We start from the raw sequence: 19,498 nt of genomic DNA on the forward strand, positions 1-19,498 counted from the left end.
ATCATAATAGGTGGGTTTTAATGAATGAATTACTTCTGTTTTGTGTAATAATAGTTGTGAATTAAAACCGTTTATGCTTTTTTACAGGTTCAGCATAGATGAAGGCCAGACTTGGAGTACACATAATTTTACCAGCACTTCAGTCTTTGTAGATGGATTACTTAGTGAACCTGGAGATGAGACACTGGTCATGACGTAAGTTTCTGGTTTCATCTCTTTTTTTTTTTTTTTTTTTTTTTTTTTTTCAGGGCTCCCTGCTTATGCACTTGAGCATGTTTTCAGTTGTGGATGTTTGAGATAGTCCTTGAGTCAGTGGCTTTTGCTTCTTGCAGTCACACAGACTTTTACACTGATGTCCAAACAGCCCTAGTATGCAACCTGTCTTTGAAATTCTCTGAGTACGGTATTTTAGATTGTAAAGATTGATTGTTACGTTCATATTAAATTTTGCAAGGTTACCACCAGGTTGAGTGGAATAATAGGACTACAAATATAAATCTGAGAAACACAGGTTAAAAAAAAAATAAATAAGTATTTCCTGCATTTTTTTTCTGTTTCTGTAGATTCTTAAACAGACTTCAAAAATGTTAAGTATCTATCCTTTCTTCTTGTGAAAATTGTCTTCACTGTGTATATAACTCTTTTGTTGTCCTAGCATTGCATTACTTTATGTAACCAAAGACTGTGCTAAAAAATATTGTGTTTTAATTCTGTGCAGTAACTGAGGCAGTTGCTGTGAATACAGTTAAAAATAACAAAATTCTGCAGCTCAAGTACCTGTTTAGCCCTTTCAAAAGGGCCAGGGACATCTGGGTCTGAGCTGCAAGTTTTGCTCTGTCTCCAGAATAGATGCTAATATTTTAGAAGTGTCTGAGACTGAAAAACACCTGTGCAGTCAGAGAGAAAGGTGTATGCTTACTGCAGCAGGAAAGGGGAATGCACTCTGAGATGTGCAGGCTGTTACCTGTGCTCCTATCAGAAGAGCTTGTGTGATCCTTTATAGTGGAGCTCAGTGTGTTCATGACAAGCTTGTTCTCCTAGGAGTTACAAATACAGCTACCGTTGGCATGTACCAGTAGCACTTTTCCCGGGGGAGGGGGCGGGGGGGAAGGAAAAAAAAAAAAAACAAAAAACAAAAAAACCACTCAGTGTGGAGTTGTGTAAAGGATCCTCAGCAAAACAGAAATCCTACCCAATGTACTTAAAAGCATTGCACCAAGTTCATAACACAGTACTGTGCAGGGATTAATTTGGTCTGTTTGTTCTTTCTTTCTCCACTGTCCCATTTATCCTCTGTTATACGTATATGACCTGAGAAGAACAGTATTACTCCACCTTCTCTCAAGCTTAGGGTTTTTTTATGGTATAATATATGCCACACAGAGATACTTATGCCTCTGAATGAAGAATTTTCATTGATTTCAGTGGAAGCAAAGGGATCAAAAGCTTATCCTAAACTGTACTTACTGGCAGATAAAATGATGTGTGATGACTGTATGCTCTGTGGGATTTTTTTATTATTAAGTACCATTAAAACCAGTGATTTTGTGAAGATGTACTTAAATATCTGTCTGAATAGACTGAAGAGCTCATATAAAATGATATCTGTTTGACATCATCCATCTGAAATCTATAAAACTGTAGCTAGATTTGATACATGAGCCCAGATTGGGGGGGAGGGGGGGGAAGCATCATATGATTTGTATGTTTCTAAGGGCAGAACAAGATTCTGACCCCAGCATCTCAATGCCAGGTTTGCAGGATCTTACTTTACAGCTAGTTCTGCTAAACATGGAGGACATAAATCACTTACTGTCACAGACTGGCCCTGGAAAGACTTGCAGCCTTCCTACCGTACTCTAAAGATAATAGGAAGAATAAACTTACAGTGTGTGTTTCCTTGTTGCTGTTTTATCAGCTTCCTTGTCTCTCCTGCTTTTGACTGAGTTTTTACCTTCAGGGTGACGTTGTCTGCCCAGTGGTGCTGTCTGACTTTGCATCAAGACGTTTTATCGTTCTGTCTGGCTTAGGTCATTTTCTCTCAAAACTTCATGCTCGTACTGAGTTGCTGTGCATGACTTAATCCACAGTGATTTGCTGTTTTGAGAAATGTCATGCACTGATGTGCACTCCCTGAAAAACAAAGTCAACTATACCATCTTTTCAATTTTTTTTTAGATGAAAGGCATTTTTTCTTCTTGGGTAGAACATGGTAAGATGAACCTGTGTATGGTAATGCGAGTAAATTAACAGTGTCTTTCACCCTAAAGAATCCCCAAATCCATTACTAAGGACCTAGTGTGACATTTTTTACTTGTACAGGAATTACATTTTCTCCCTTTGATAGGAAGTTTGTTTGAGTAAGGACTTTGAGTAAGGAGTCCAATGTCAAAATCTGCATAAATTAGTAGAGATAACATAATACTGAAGGGGGAAGGTAATAACTGAAAAAGTGTACAGAGTAGTTGTGGAACAGAGACTGTTTTTTATTTAAAGCTTCTAGAATAAACTCACAAAAGAGTCAAAGAATATTTTAGTTTTATGGAAAGCAGCTGTTCCAGTGAAACCAGCTTAGGGATTTCCTTCAAGAGTTTTGATTTTTATTAAAAAAAAAAATCCAGAAAAATATTATCTGGGAAAAACATTAAGGGACCTGGTAACACTGTGTGTAAGAGAGACTTCTCATTCTCCAGTCCGATGACTAGGATGTTGACCTAACTCATAAGGGACTTCCATTTGAATTCCTATTCAGTCCTAACCTATCCAAAATGAAGTGATCTGGAAAGCTTTACTGAAGAAATGGGGAAATGTGAGAACCTGGTTGTCTCAAGTCTTCATTTCAGAAAGTTTTCTGTTTTCTCCAAAGTAGAGAAAAAGCAAATGTTGAATTGTCAAAAGTTTTCATAAAACTGAGTTGTCATCTGCCAGTCGACATTAATCTAAATAATTCATTCAAATCCCCCGTGGTATTCAAAATATGTACACTCAAATGCCAAAGAAGAACTATTTCATTCCATTGTGCTCTGCAGTAGACCTAGTTAAGATTTTTAGGAGTTTCAAGTGGTAAAGTAGTAAAAAAAGCTTTAGGAAACTCATTCTGTGTAAAAATCAATTTCTAAATAGATGTAATAAGAGTTTTAGGAAAGATAAGCAATAAAGTGTTAAAGTTTAGGAAACTTGATCTGTGTAAAACTAAATTTCTAAATTAAGAGCTCAAATCCACCATTTATTACTAAATAAATAAGATTTGCTAAGAAATTTTCTTAACTAATAGATATGTGGTCATCAAAACAGTGTATAGACTAGCAGGCTATATTTTGTTCCAAATTCTTTAAGAATGAAAGTTACTGCAACCCAGTGTTGTACTTAACAGTATATTATATTTGTGAGAAATTACTTAGTAACACTGGATTGAATAATGGCCTAACTCCGTGGAAAAAGGAAGAATTTTTTTATGTCTGAAATATTGATGTTCCTCTTCAGAGGAAGTAGTTCATATAATGAAAGTTTCAATTCTGTTAAAATGACTTCTAAACCACTGTTCAGCTTCTGAGAGTGTTTCCCCAATTGAGTTATTTAGATTGCCATATAAACCCAGCAGGCACAATAACCATGGTACCACAGACCATGGCCCTTTTAAGAAGGCCAGTAAGAGGTTACATAAAAGGACTGCTTTTCTTTGTCAGGTAGAATTGAAATATTCTTTATGGGTAATGGTACTTTTTTCAGAGGGATTTTTTTTTTTTCCAAAATCTCTTTGAATATCAACTTAAGATGCTGCTGGGAACTTTATCATATCTCTGAACTGCAGAGCTCCTGCATGTGCATGTCCTGATTTTGGGTAGTGGGGAGTGGCTACAGTGGCAGCTTCTGCAATAAGCTGCTGGAAATTTCCCCTTTGTCTAGTGAACTTGGCCGGGTTTAGAGTCGCTGGCCAGGGCCAAGCCAATTGGTTACAGTGATAACACCTCTGTGATAATGTATTTAAGAAGGGGAAATAATAGTTAAAAAAAGAATCATAGAATGGTTAGAGTTGGAACAGACCTTCAAAGGTCATCTAGTCCAACCCCCCTGCAAGAAGCAGTGACATCCCCGACTAGATCAGGCTGCTCAAAGCTTCATCCAACCTGGCCTTGAATGTTTCCAGGGATGGGGCATCCACCACCTCTCTGGGCAACCTGTTCCAGTGTTCTACAACTCGCATTGTAAAAAATTTTTTCCTAATATCCAATCTCAATCTCTCTCCCTCTATTATAAAACCATTCCTGTCATTCTATCACAACGGGCCCTACTGAACAGCCTCTCCCCATCTTTCTTGTAGGCCCCCTTGAGGTACTGGAAGATCGCTATCAGGTCTCCCTGGAGCCTCCTCTTCTCCAGGCTGAACAGCCCCAACTCTCTCAGCCTGTCCTCATAGGAAAGGTGCTCCAGCCCTCTTATCATCTTTGTGGCCCTCCTCTGGACCTTCTCCAACTGATCCATGTCCTTCTTATGTTGGGGGCTCCAGAACCGGACACAGTACTCTGGGTGGGGTCTCACCAGGGCAGAGTAGAGGGGGAGAATCACCTCCCTCGACCTGCTGGCCACGCTCCTCTTGATGCAGCCCAGGATGCGGTTGGCCTGGGCCACAAGGGTGCTCATGTTGAGCTTCTCGTCCACCAGCACTCCCAAGTCCTTCTCCTCAGGGCTGCTCTCAATCCATTCCCCGCCCAGCCTGTATTTGTGCCTGGGATTGCCACGACCCAGGTGCAGGACCTTGCACTTGGTCTGGTTGAACTTCATGAGGTTTATGTGGGCCCATCTCTCCAGCCTGTCAAGGTCCCTTTGGATGGCATCCCTCCCTTCCAGCGTGTCGACGGCACCACGCAGCTTGGTGTCATTGGTGAACTTGCTGAGGGTGCACTCTATCCCACTGTCCATGTCACTGACAAAGATGTTGAACAGGGCCAGGCCCAACATGGACCCCTGAGGGATGCCACTCATGACCGGTCTCAACATGGACATTGAGCCGTTGACCACCACTCGCTGAGCGCGGCCATCCAGCCAACTCCTTATCCACCGAGTGGTACGTTCATCAAACCCATGTCTCTCTAGTTTAGAGAAAAGGATGTCATGTGGGACAGTGTCAAAAGCTTTGCACAAGTCCAGGTAGATGATATCCGTTGCTCGTCCCTTGTCCACTGATGCCATCACCCCGTCATAGAAGGCCACCAAATTGGTCAGGCACGATCTGCCCTTGGTGAAGCCATGTTGGCTGTCACCAACCACCTCCTTGCTCTCCATGTGCCTTAGCATGGTTTCCAGGAGAATCTGCTCCATGACCTTGCCAGGCACAGAGGTGAGGCTGACCAGCCTGTAGTTGCCTGGGTCCTTCTTGTTCCCCTTTTTAAAAATGGGGGTTATGTTCCCTCTTTTCTAGTCATCGGGGACCTCACCAGACTGCCACGACTTCTCAAATACGATAGCCAGTGGCTTGGCAACTTCATGCGCCAGTTCCCTCACGACCCACGGATGGATCTCATCAGGTTCCATGGACTTTTACGCCTTCAAGTTCCTCAGATATTCCCGAACCTGCTCTTTGAGTACAGTGGGCGGTTCTTCATCCTCACAGTCCCTGCTTGTGCCTTCTACCACTTGGGTGGTGAGACGAGAACCCTTATTGGTGAAGACTGAGGCAAAAAAAGTCATTGAGAACCTCAGCCTTCTCCATGTCCCGGGTAACCAGGACACTGGTTTCCTTCCGAAGAGGGCCTACATTCTCCTTGGACTTTCTTTTGTCCCCCGCATACCTATAGAAGCTTTTCTTGTTGCTTTTTATATCCCTGGCCAGATTAAATTCTGTCAGGGCTCTAGCCTTCCTCACCTGATCCCTGGCCACTCGCACTGCCTTTTTGTAGTCCTCCCAGGCTACCTGTCTCCACTTCCACCCTCTATAGGCTTCCTTCTTTACTTTCAGTTGGTCCAGGAGCTCCTTGCTCATCCACACAAGACTCCTGGCCTTTTTGCCCGACTTGTTCTTCATCGGGATGCATCTCTGCTGAGCTTGGAGGAGGTGCTCCTCGAAAGTGGACCAACTTTCCTGGGCCCCTCTTCCCTCCAGGGCCGCCTCCCATGGCACTTTGCCCATCAGGTCCCTGAAGAGGACCACCTTCCTGAAGTCTAGGGCTAAGAGCTTGCCGTGTACTTTCCTCACTGCCCTGTGGATCTTGAACTCCACCATGTCGTGGTCGTTGCAGCCAAGGCTGTCCTTCATTTTCACATCCCCCACCAGTCCCTCCCTGTTGGTGAGGACAAGGTCGAGCATGGCACCCCTCCTTGTCGGCTCCTCTATCGCCTGCAGGAGGAAGTTATCGTCCACGCATTCCAGGAACCTCCTGGACTGCCTGTGCCCTGCCATGTTGTCTCTCCAACAGATGTCAGGGTGGTTGAAGTCCCCCATGAGGACCAGGGCTTGTGACCATGAGGCTTCTCCTATCTGGCTATAGAGCACCTCATCTGCTCTGTCCTGTAACAGCCTGTAACAGACCCCCACTGTAACGTCCCCTGTCCATCCCCATCCTCTAATCTTGACCCATAAGCTCTCTGTCAGCTCCTCCTCCATCCCCAGGTGGAGCTCCACACACTCCAGCTGGTTGCTGATGTAGAGAGTGACACCCCCTTCTCATCTCCCCTTCCTGTCCTTTCTAAAAAGCCTATACCCCTCCATGTTGATGCTCCAGTTGTATTAGTCGTCCCACCATGTCTCCGTGATGCCAATGAGGTCGTAGCCCTGATCGTGTGCATGCATCTCCAGCTCTTCCTGTTTATTTCCATGCTGCATGCATTGGTGTAGAGACACTTCAGTTGGGCCCCAGACAAAGCTGACTTGCTGGCTGGAGTGACAGGTGTTCTTTTGGACTGCAGTTTAAGTTCATTTGCGCTTACCTGCAATCCTTTCTCAGCTTCTGGACCCTCGCTGCTGGCACTGGCACCATGCTGACAGCAGTGGGCTGAACTGTGCTCCCGCTCCCCCAGCAACGCTAGTTTAAAACCCTCCGGATGAGTCAGGCAAGCCTTTGTCCAAGCACACTCTTCCCCTTCTCAGTTAGGTGGACGCCATCCACCCCTAGTAGCCCGGGCTTCTCAAAGCACGCCCCGTGGTCTAGGTACCCAAAGCCCTGGCTGTAACACCACTCCCTGTGCCGCGAGTTGATCTGCCAGATACGTCTGGCCCTTTCAGGTCCCTGCCCGTCGACCGGGAGGATTGACGAGAATACCACCTGCGCCTCAGAGTCTTTTACTGTTGTACCCAGGGCCCTGAAATCCCCTTTGATGTTCCTCAGGCTGCTACTGGCTGTGTTGCTGGCCCCCACATGAAACACCAGTAGAGGATAATAGTCTGTGGGCCGTATGAGGCCAGGTATTCTCTTGGCGACATCCGTGATACGAGCCCCCGGGAGACAGCATACCTCCTGAGAGAGCGCATTGGGGTGGCAGATGGGTGCCTCCGTACTTCTCAGGAGGGAGTCACCCACTACTACCACACGTCTCTTTTTCTTGGTAGCACTAGTTATCACGCGAGCCAGTCAGGCTCCCTTGCATGGCTCCCGAGGTGCTAGGTCTTACTTCTTCAGTCTGCAGAGCGGCAAAGCGGTTCTGCAGGGTCACCTCGGGGTTCGGGGGAAGCTTCTTCTCCGAAGAAGCAGAAGCTTGGGCAGAGAGGGGGAGACATGAGCCTTGTTGGCCTTGTGGCCCTCGCCCTCTGGCCTCTAGCCGAGCAGCTGACTGGGCCCGACTTGACCCAGCCCAGCTGCAAGAAGTGGAGAGTAGATGTGAAGAGAATCCGAGAGGCATCTGCCTGAGCCCATTGTGAAGAATTTTTTGTGAGAGGAATGGCTGCAGATGCCAAGGTCAGTGAAGAAGGAGGGCGAGCAGTAATGCAGCTCCTGGCCAAGATTCCCCTGCAGCCTGTGATGATGACCATGGTGGAGCAGGTTGTCCCCCTGCAGCCCATGGAGGCCCACAGAGGAGCAAAGATCCACCTGCAGCCCGGGGAGGACCCCACACCTGGGGCAGGTGGATGCCTGAAGGAGGCTATGACTGTGGAGGGCCCGCACTGGGGCAGCCAATTCCGGAGGGACTGCACCCTGTGGAAAATTACCCACACTGGGGCAGTTTCATGAAGGACTGTAACCCATGGGAGGGACCTCACACTGGAGCAGGGGAGAAATGTGAGGAGTTCTTCCCCCGAGGGGGAAGGAGCAGTGAAAAATGACATGTGATGAACTCTCCATAACCCTCATTCCCTGTGTCGCTCAGTGGGGGGGAAGGAGGTAGAGATAATCTGAAATTAATTTGAGCTTGGGAAGAGCAAGGAAGGGGGGAAGTTATCTTTGTTCTCTCTCATTATCCTGCTTTGGTTTTATTAATAATAAATTAAAATATTTTTCCCTAAGTTGAGTATGTTTTGCCCTTAACAGTAACTTGAGTGATCTCTCCCTGTCCTTATCTCAAATCTCAAGCCTTTTTGTTATATTTTCTTTCCCTGATTCCCTCGAAGGTTGAGGGAGTGAGTGAGAGACTGTGTAGCTTGGTCCTGAGCAGGGCTAAAGTAGCTACGACAGTGTGTTTTGCTGTCTTGAAAGTCCATTGTTGTGTTCCTGTTTGGTTCGTAGATGATAATGGAAGCAAGAAAATAGTCTAGTTTAAACTTTATCAAAACAAGGTGGATATTGGTGTCAGATACTACAGAGAAGGATCTGGATTGTTGATTTTGCTAGAAATGTCAACTTCACCTTTCACAACATCAATAACAGTCAACATTATGTGTAGTTTGTGGGGCTTATTGTTGTCCCAACAGGGACCAGACTACGCAGTCTCTCTCTCACTCCCCCCACTCTCCGAGAGAATAGGAGGAGATTTGACAAACAAAAGAAAACCAGAAAAAAAAAACCAAACACGCGGGTTGAGATTGAACAAAAAGTAAATTTAACAGTAATGACAGAAGAAAACAAGACAGTGATGGAACACAAATACAGTACAATAGCTCACAACAGATCTCCACATCCAGTCTCTTCCAAGTAGCAGGGGGCCTCCCTTCAGCACCCTCCTCACTTATATACTGAGCATGATGTCAGATGGGATGGAATAGCCCTTTGGCTAATTTGGGTAAATTAACCCCAGCTGTTAGCTAATTAGTTAACTATCCCAGCCATAGGGGCTACCAGCTTCAGTTCTTCACCCAGCTCAGGTAAATATTAACTCTATCCTGGCCAGAACCAGGACACCCACGCATGGCAGCACACTACCTTTCCTGTTGTCTTTGAGTATCTTACTGCTCAAAGAAGTTCAGTGTTTAAAGCTTTGTTTTTTCTTTTCTTTCCATAATGTTTTCGTAACATATTCAGAAGCATGGGAATGTGATGCTTTCAGTGTCTTCCTAAAGCCCATATTTAGTACATTTTGAGGGCAGACCAGGAATATATTTGAAAAAGAGGAATGGAAAGTTTAGGAATCCTTTCCTGTAAGAATCTTTTATCACCTTGTCCCTATTTTAAAGGAAGAGAACAGGAGAGGAAAAGGAGAGGGTGGCACATGACTTTCTTATTCAGATGGAGTCTGTGTGTCATTTTGAGCCTCTGTCACTGAGTGACTGCCCAGAACTGTGATGCTCCAACTTCTCTTTCAGAGACAGTTCCATTTTAGTGTCTAGTTCTAATAAATGGTGATGATGAGGTAGACATTGGAAACTTTGACCAACAATAAAATTGTTCAAATATTTTACTTAAGTTTTGATGAGGCCTTGAACTCCATTTTGCTGCATTTTACTCTCAGAATGAAGGAGCTGCGATTTAGGTCATAGGCTATTTACTCTGACTTTGCTAGGTGAAGTCTGAATGAAGAATTTCCTACCTGTGGCAAAAGAGATCTGATTTTTAACTATGTGAGTAGACCCAAAAACTATCTAAACAATTAATTATAAAATTTTGTAAGTATCCTAGATTAATTTGATCTTTAAGATGACAGCAGAGAGCGGAATGTTGCAAAGCTATCCTTTATAATGTCATAGATTTCTCCTTAAATTAATCCATTTTGTTCACTGTCCAACTTGTATTTACTTCTACGTAAAGCATCAGGCTAGGCACTAAATCTGTATTTTTTTCCAAACAGCTTACATGTTAAAAGGTTGTTCTTGGACAAGAATTTACCAAATAGATGGGGAAAAAATGTTGGAGGCAATTCACAAACATCATGGAGCCACTGAGTTTCTGGATAAAATGGGAACACACTCATCCTGCTCCTCCCTAGCACTTCTCAGAACCTAAGCATTAATTTCCGTTCTTTTCCCCAAAAGAGCTGAAACCAAGATGTTTTGGCATAAAAGAATGATTGACAATTATTATTTTTTAGGACAGGAAAAAATGAAAAAACATATTTTTGGTCCAATTTCAACTAAATTGTTTCCTCCTCTCATTTTTCACTTTGGCAGCCAAACCGAAAAAAAAAACCCAACAAACCACCACCCAAAAAAAGAAAAACTGCTCTTCTCCTTAGTGCATTAAGTATATGCATGTGTTTGTAATTTAAGGCACTGAAATCATAAGTGTCTTAGCATATCTGCACATGATCTGTTTTGTACACAAGCAGTGTTTATGTGCAGTTGCTTTAAGTAGGCAGGTGTCTGCTTTTGCACATGGACGCATTAATCATTTCTGTAGTTGTGTTTTAGGAAGGCTGCTGAAAATGTGACCTCTGTTACATTCTTTTGGGGAATTAGAAAAATATGTGGAATTATAATCTTTCTTTATAACAGACTGCAGCTTGAATCTTTCATTACTTTCATCTATTTTACTAGTAGGAACACTTTGACTTATCTAGTTTTTGTTGATATTACAGTGGTGTAAAGGAAGCAAACACAATTGTTAGAAGAAAAGCATGTCTATAAAGATTCATCTGTCATTTTATTTTTCAAAATGGTAGGCTTTAAATAGCACTGTAGGACATAGTCACAACTAACTCACTCTTCCAACCCATATTCCCTTGAAAATCTTTCATTAATAATGTTACAGCTTCTGTGAATTAGGGAGAACACTGCCTATTGGCAATGGTTACACTGGAGATAAAGTGTATCCTTCCATGTCATGACCTCATCGCTTTACTCCCTGAACTCGGTAATTTCTTTACAGACTTTGGCATGGGGAGGGCATGTGTCTTGCTCTATGTTCAAAGGGACTGTAATAATATGAACTACAACAGGCAAAACAAAAACAAGATGGTCACATTTGTTTGCTTTTTCAGTTATATTGTCATCATTTCTAGTAAAGGTCTAAGTGAAGCAAAGAACTCGGCTCTTTGAGCTCGTCAAAAATTGACAAGAAACTTGTAACTCACTACTTCTTTTATGTAAAAGATAACTGAGAAAGTTGCTGCTGCTTTAATGTAAATGGCCTCTGATACCTAGTGGACTGTAAGGTGGATCAAGTATTCAATCTGAAATTGCAGTTGTGTTATAAAAATAATCAGGGAGATGTGACAGTTAAAAAAAAATGTTTTAACAGTACAGTAAGTTCCCGGACAATCATGTTTACTACTAATATGATTTACTACAGGAAAGGAAGTCTTATATGGGGAACAAGATCTAGATGCCACTTCTCAGCGTAGCTCTGTGACTGCTTCTATTTAAAAGAATACTTTCCAAGAGACAAACTCAGAGTGGTTAAACTAATTAGCTTGCATCTCTGAGAGTCTGGTTGCCTTTCCCAGCTTGGTCACATACTCACTGTTGGATATTGAGGTTTAGATTCACAAAGAATTTTAGGTTCTGCCTTTTTCCATGTGCTTGGAAGTCTTTGCTTACGTGCTGCCCAGAAGAATTTAGACGTTTTATCCTGGATAGAGCCATGGAGAATGCCTACATCACCTGTATGTGGGGTCCTCAATTGACATTTATTCAAACCATACGTTTTACTGTTGATAGTTTTATACATTTGGAGGTTCCTGTTCCACCCACGGCTGGCATGCCAAGCTAGCAGAGTGTGTCAGCAGGACAGTACAGGACTGTACACGAAAATTCTACTACCTTGACAGCATGCTGTTTCAAAAATCCTGGTCGATGACAAAGTCATATAGAAGAGAGCAAAAGCCAATCCAGCACTTGAGAGATTAAAGCAACATGTCTAAAATGAAAGAGGCATTTGATTTCAAACAAAAGTAGCTATGCATCATGCAGTTGTCATCACTAGTCTTCAGTATGACTGCAAAACTTGAACAATATAAGTTGCTATGTTAAACATCTGAATAAATTCCATGTGTACTGTCTTCGTGACCTTGGTGTGGGGTAGTACAACGGGATCAGTTCCACCGCTCTGAGGTCTTTAAGTGTTCTTGGATATTCAGCAGCAAAGGAAAACTGTTGCAGGTTCAGCTATGCTGCTCTCTGAATATCTGGTGGGTGTATCAGACGTCAGGCTGCTCAAAGCCATTTTTCTGTCCGGAGACAATATGGCTAATAGCTCAGAGGTAAACCACAATAATATCACAAAAAGTTTCCCAAAGCATGTCTTAACTTATGTAGCATTAGATCCATGATACGGGACGCTATAGCTAAAATCTGTCTGCTCTGACAAAGAATGTTTTGGTGCTGTGAAACCCTATGAACAAAATCTTAAATAACAAAGCAGAAAAGCTAAAGAGGAAGTCAAGGGTAGTGGTTATAAAAAGTTGTCTGTGACATCTGAGATGAGCAGTGTATTTTCAAAAGCAGGGTCATTTCTCTTGAATGAAGCCATGGAGGCTGAGTGTTTACCCAGTAAGTCTTCTGGAGTCTGCAGCTTTAGCACCATCGTAGCTACAGTCAGGTGGTTTGTATGTGACAGACAGCAGGTGACACAGCTGTTACTGTGCATCTGAACTAAGAACATCTATTGAATAGATGCTCATATCTATTGAATAGAAACATGAATTTACTATAAGAGATTATCATCGCATATAATTTTTGTTAAATTAGCTTCCCCTGATTATGAGCTTTGTCAGGAACAGAAATAACCAGCAGTCCTCTAGCAAATAGTTTAAATGAGTTAGCTTAAAAATTGCATTAAATTGTCTTAACTATCAAATGATGCAATCAAATTAAAAAATTATGTGCTCATAAATGAACTAGGAACAAATGTACAAAGTTGTTATGGCAACTGAAACACTGAAGTCAAAATTATGGATCCCAAATTCTTGCAAATAAAAGTAAATGAATTTCCAAAGTAATTGGAATTTCTTTCAAAAATTATTTAGCACAGCATAATCTTTCAGAGTTTCAACAGAATTTATTTGATGGCTTTCTAATGAAATATAATTAATCAAGAAGAAGGCTTTAGTAGCTTATGAATTACTATCATCTTGATACTTAGTTTCTAATAATCAGTTACACTTGCTGCACTGTTCCAGTTTTTTCCATTCATATCATTTTGTTGGACATAGATATTTTGCACCTGAGCAATTAGATTATGATTACTGTTAGGTATTGCTTTATTGTAGCTCATATTTTTGTCTAATCCATTGAATCCTACTTAAAAAGTGCCTTTCTTCCTTACTTTGGAAAAATACTTTAAATGTATTTTTAAAGGCAATGCCTTTAAATTGGCTCTTCTGATGGGTCTACAAAAACCCCTGTCCTCAATAAGGCAACAAGTGTTATTGCAGCAACAGCATTAATAATCACAAGGCCATGTTTTCAAACAGTTTGCTAAGCTGGGTGCATGTAAGGTGCTGGATTCCCTGGGAAATTTGCCTCAGGAATTACAAAGCTATATGGCTGCATTTTTCGTGGGGTTTGTGACTCTGAAGCCAGAGAATGGTGGAATCAGTGATGCAGTTACTGTGCTCTGTCAGAACATGGCTTTCAGTCCTGGTTTCCATAATGGAAATTAGTTTTTGGGGTTTGTTTTTGTTTTGTTGGGTTTTTTTTTGGGGGGGGGGGTTGTTGTTTTTGTTTGATTGTTTTTTTGTTTGTTTGTTTGCAAGAGGCTGGACTAACAGGGAAAAAGTCTTTTGCTAAAAATCCAGAGGAGAAGCTTATAGTTTGTCCACTGAAGCAGTGTCTTTGTTGTATACACCTGGGAAGAGGGAGGGGTGGAGGGAGGTTATCTTGTTCTCTGTCTCATTATCCTGCTAGTTTTAGTAATAAATGAATAGTTTTCCCCAAGTCGAGTCTGTTTTGCCCATAACGATAACTTTAAGGATTTTCTCCCTGTCCTTATCTCAAACCTCGAGCCGTTTTTCTTATATTATCTCTCCCTATTCTCTCGGAGGGTGGAAGGAGTGAGAGAGAGACTGCGTAGTCTGGTCCCAATTGGGGCTGAACTACAACAGGTTTGTACATAGCTTTTGTATTATTCTAGTTGAACTTGCATAATTTCTGTGATTTTTGTATAATTATAGGGTGCAGGACTGGACAGTATCTCAAAAGTTTATCTAATCTCTAGCTCTAACCGTTATGTTTTGCTAATTCTCCGGTGAGGGAGAATAAACAGCCTCAATAGCTTGTATCACCACCATTACAGAATCGTAAAGTGGTTGAGGTTGGTAGGGGCCTCTGGAGGTCATCTGATCCAACTCCACCTGCTCACACCAGTCACCCAGGACCATGTTCAGATGGCTTTTGAATTCTCCAAGAATGGAGACTCCACAACCTCCTTGGGCAACTTGTAGCAGTGCTCAATCACCCTCACAGTAAAAAAAAAAAAGTGTTTCCTGATGTTCAGAGGGAACCTCCTGTGTTTCAGGCCCACTGCCGCTGGTCCTGTCGCTGGGCGCTACTGAAAGAGCCTGGCTTCATCCTCTGTGCACCCTCCCTTCAGGTATTTATAGTCATTGATAAGATCCCCGTGAGCCTCCTGTTCTCCAGGCTGAAAAGTCCCAGCTCACTCAGTCTCTCCTCACAGGAAGAGATGTTCCAGTCCCTTCATCATATTCATGTGCTTGGTTGGACTCTTTTCAGTATGTCCCTATCTCTTGTACTCAGGAGCCCAAAACTGGACACAGTATTCCAAGTGTGGTCTTGCCAGTGTGGAGGAGAAAGACTTAGAGAATTGTGTAGCTCTAACTTTTAAGTTTATTGATCTTTATCTTTCCTCCTTTTTACCCCATCTCCAGTTTTCTTTGAAGATAACACTTCAGTCTGAAACAAGACTCTGAAGATGTTTTGTTGTACTTTTCAGTTTAACTTTTCCAGAGAAAAACCCAATTCTTTCAATCTTCCTTCATTGGTTATATTTTCTAAGCAGCTTGAGTCATCCTTGCCCCTCTTCAAATTCACTTTTAGTGAGTGTGTAAATATGCATGTCACATCCAAAATTAGACACCATATTCTTTCAGAGGCTCAACCAGTGCCAAGTTTATAAAAATAATTGCATCCATGTCTTCTGTTTTACAGTTCTGAATACAACCTAGAATTAGTCTTTCTTCTTTTGCAGCAATATTGCATACTTACTTTAGTTCCCCAGAATTCCACAAGCCTTTTCTTTGGTGTTTGAAAGTTATTCTCCATTTTGGTTTTGCACCTTTGGTGTTGTGTTTTTCCTAGGAGTACTTTTTGCATTTGGTCTTGGAGTATTTTGTCATGTTGATTTCTGACCATTGCTTCAACCAGTCAGTGCCTACTCCCTTCCTTCAGTGTTATCTGCAAAATTTTGTGTGTGTTCGTTATTTGACCACACAGATGTTAATGAAAATATTGACTGTGGACCCGTCATATCTTTGTGATACATATCTCAAAATATTTTCCTGTTTGATAACTACTTTTAAAAAATTTATTTTTCCAAGTGGACATGTGCTCCCATTCCTCGTGACAATTTTACCTGCACTGGTGTTTTCCTTTTTCAGTTGAGACAGTGTCAGCTAGAACTGCGTAACAGTTTTAACAAAGGTCAGAATATGCTACATGTTCTCCTTTCCTTTTTCCCCTAAGCCAGTTACCCTGTAAAGGAAGGAAATTACAGTAGCTTGACGTGATTTCACTTTGACAAAGCCGTGGTGGTGTTTGTCATCCTTTTAATTATCTCCAAGGTGCTTACAAGTGCATAGCTTAATAATTTGTTTGGTGTCTTTGTGGATATCAAAATCAATTCTGTAACTCTGCGCTGTGTTCTGTTGGTTTATATCCGTGGTTATATACACACACATATGTATGTGTATGTATATATAGGCAAAATCTTTCCACTTCCATAGTAATCTGGAATCACCCTCATCCTCTGTGAGGTCTCAAAGATTATTATAATTCAGAGATTTTTTTTTTAATACTTTCAGAAAAATATCATTATTCTGTTCTGCATTGAACTCAAACAACCATCTCCTTTCTTCTCTTTTCCTGACTAATCTGCCTGAGATAGCTAACATGAATGAAGAAAATTTTATTTGTTCCACAGAAAATACTTTTCTTGAGTCAAGAGAGAAGCTTTGACAGGACTTGGCTCCATACATTTCAACATATTTGTTGATAAAGGAGTTAATAAAAGAAATATAACCAATTTGTAATGTTTTGTGATGTTTAAAGAAACGCTCGCTGAGGTAGGTAGATGCACGTGGTGAAGTCTGGCTTATGTTAGTACCTTGTAGGGAGAAAAAAAAATACTAAAAAAAAAAAAAAAGTTACAGATATTTAGCATGCAAAAGACACTACATGGCTGTCAGCAAATCCAGTCACACTGAAGCAGACATTGTGGAAAAAGCATGAGACCACCTAAGCAGTCACTTAGAGTATGAGTATGTAACTACAAGTGAATAAGATTATATGGTGACAGCAAATCTCAGGATCCAGCTGAACCAGAAAAAGGAACCGAATCTCAAAGTCTCGATGAGAGAAGTGGGACCACACACCTATGTGCACATACAGCCAGTGAACCGAGCCACATTTTTTAGTTTTTGTGTATTGTTTCTACAAATACACCAAAAAGGAAGGGAGAAAATCACTGTACATCTCTAGTCTCTGCAACTATTTTTCAGCCTCTTTGGTAGACTTCAGAGCTCTGTGTCCATCTACCAGGGAGGAGGCTTAGTGTGATGATGTTACCTCTGCTGCAGAGAATCCACCATTTCCTCACTTCTGGTCTACCCTACTTGCACTTTGAACCTGGTGTTCAGGACAAGAGAAATGACTGTGCACAGCAGAATGCTTTTAGCAAAACTCTACCATTCCTGCTGTGTCTGGATTTGGACAAAACTGAGTGCAAAAGAAAAGGAATGAATTAATTTGAAGAATGCTACTAAACCTTGGCATATGAGCTCCGTACAATATGAACTGCACATAAATTGTTGGCTTCAGAATCAACCTTAAATTCTTTGGCAAGTACGGCATATAAGCCTGACACAAACCACAAATACATTTGACTTTTGCCCAAATAGAGTCTTTATCCTTTCTAATTTGTTGTTGGATGTCATTCTTACCCATTTTGTTTTGGAAATAAATATTCTGACTTTGAAAATGTTGGCTGCTTTGAAAGTGCAGTTTGTTTTTTAAAGCAATGAGATTTACTTTTGTCTTTTTTTTTTTTTCCCCCCCATAAATGACATTTACAGTTTGTGGCTGTTTTTTGTTATACATTGGATTATCTGAAGTGAAAAGGAGACTCATAGTTCTTCAGCACAATGTGTAGATGCAGTGTATTCCTTAGAGTTGAATACAATTTCGATACTGCTGTGAGTTTAAACAATAGCAAATTGCCATCTGAAATCTGTAGAAGATAAAAGAAAACAACTCAACAAAAACAACTTAAGAAGTTGCACTGTAATCATAAGGAATGAGTGACAGAGCTGGAAAGTGAATCTCATGATCCTGGGTTCTGCTCCCTGATCTGAGCTCCCTGTTAAAATCTGAGAGCTCTATATTTTTCGTATAACAAGATAATAGACAAAAATGTTGGATTCCAAATTAAAAAAGATAGTTTAGTTCCAATTAAATTTCTGGATAGTTTGCTGGGGGGAAAAAAAAAAAAGAAGAAATCTCTAATGTTTTTTCATTGTAAAGTTTCATAAACAGGTGGCAAATGCTTTCTAACTAGAGATGTTGTATATGAAGAAGAATAAAAGTGGAAGGAAAATTAACCAGGGAACTTTTAGTAGAGAACCATGACCAAAGGAAAAGAGAGAACTGAAAACTGGAATCTCAAATGTATGGTATTTCTTTCCAGTAAGATTTCACTTCTGATCTTTTTGTTCAGAGTCTTTGGACATATTAGCTACCGTTCTGACTGGGAACTGGTGAAGGTGGACTTCAGACCATCCTTCCCCAGGGAGTGCACTGATGATGACTATGAATCTTGGGAGCTCACAAATCTACAGGTATTCATGGTCTTATGTTACATAGCTTCCGGATTCGTGTAGGACTATGTGCTAGGAAAATGTTTTCAAGTAGAATTTGGATGCTACATCCCTAGCTTTGACCTCCTTATGCTGGTATTTGCTGATTTTACAATAGTTTAAAGTGGAGGAGGATTTTGTGTTCCCTTTGGTTGTGTGATCAGTGCCCTGGGAAAGGCAGAAGTATATCTGGTGGTCTGCCATAATAATAGGTGGTCCTACTGGATTATGAAGCATATACCGTGAACTAAAGTGTACAAAATTGATTGAAGCAATTTCAATGTGCAGCCATATGTTCTGCCAACTTCCTGACCACATACTATACTCATATATAAATTGCCATAAGTAAAGCCTATTCCAGAAGTAATTTAGGATCTCAGTGGACTATTATGTAATGGAGTCCAGTTGTTTTGGGCAATACCATTTTGGCTGTGCTAATCCTGGTGCTCTGGCCAAATCCAGTTTTGGGAAGCTACATTCTCTATACAACATATTGATTAAAGAGACCAATGTGAGGGTTTTTTTTTTTATTAAATGGAATATGTCGTATTTATTCATAATAATTCTGATTATTATGCTTGTGCTTCTTCCAGTACATTTGTTTTCTCACTCTCTGCAGAGTTGGAGTTTTTTTGCATGCTACTCTGTGTTATTCCAGCTCTCAGTTGCTAGTTCTCCTGCCTAATCTTACACTTCTTATTTGGGAATGGTGTGTATTTACAAAGAATATTATGCAGATCTGAGCCTAAAGAGTAACAGTATATCGAGATATTGGCATTGAAATGTCTTTCAGAAATTAGAAGCTACTAAAACAACTGACAGAGTACTTGCAGCTGCCCACTTACCAGTGGAGTGTGTTCAGGTAGTTTTATTTCTGCCCGTGTCCTGTTGACTGCCAACATGAGACATGATGATTTAAATAGAATAGATGCCAGCCATCTGCATCCACACTGAATTTTTAAATGGCTGATTGTAGGGTTGTGCCTACATTGTGCACACATGAAACATAGGTTAAATTGCACTTGAAATTTTCATATATGTCTTTGAATTTGTACCTTAAAATATAGTATATGTCACAACTCTGTAATGGCCTGTTGGTGGACAGTGTTGGCTATGAGAGCTTTGTATACCTATACATTTGAATATGAGAGAGTCTTGGCAGCAAGACGATCCT

At 41.3% G+C, this 19,498-nt stretch overlaps 1 protein-coding gene across 1 annotated transcript in view; it reads left to right on the forward strand.

Annotated features, from left to right (window-relative positions):
* SORCS2 (sortilin related VPS10 domain containing receptor 2) overlaps nt 1–19,498 on the forward strand; it is a 576,005-nt gene that overhangs the window by 519,139 nt on the left and 37,368 nt on the right. The window contains exons 14-15 of the mRNA XM_086747245.1: nt 88–195; nt 18,186–18,306. Of these exons, the coding sequence (XP_086603371.1) occupies nt 88–195; nt 18,186–18,306 (229 nt within the window). The remainder of the gene's footprint in view (nt 1–87; nt 196–18,185; nt 18,307–19,498) is intronic.

This window comes from Chlamydotis macqueenii, chromosome 4, assembly GCF_036417535.1.
Source record: "Chlamydotis macqueenii isolate bChlMac1 chromosome 4, bChlMac1.mat, whole genome shotgun sequence".
Lineage (NCBI taxonomy): Eukaryota > Metazoa > Chordata > Aves > Otidiformes > Otididae > Chlamydotis > Chlamydotis macqueenii.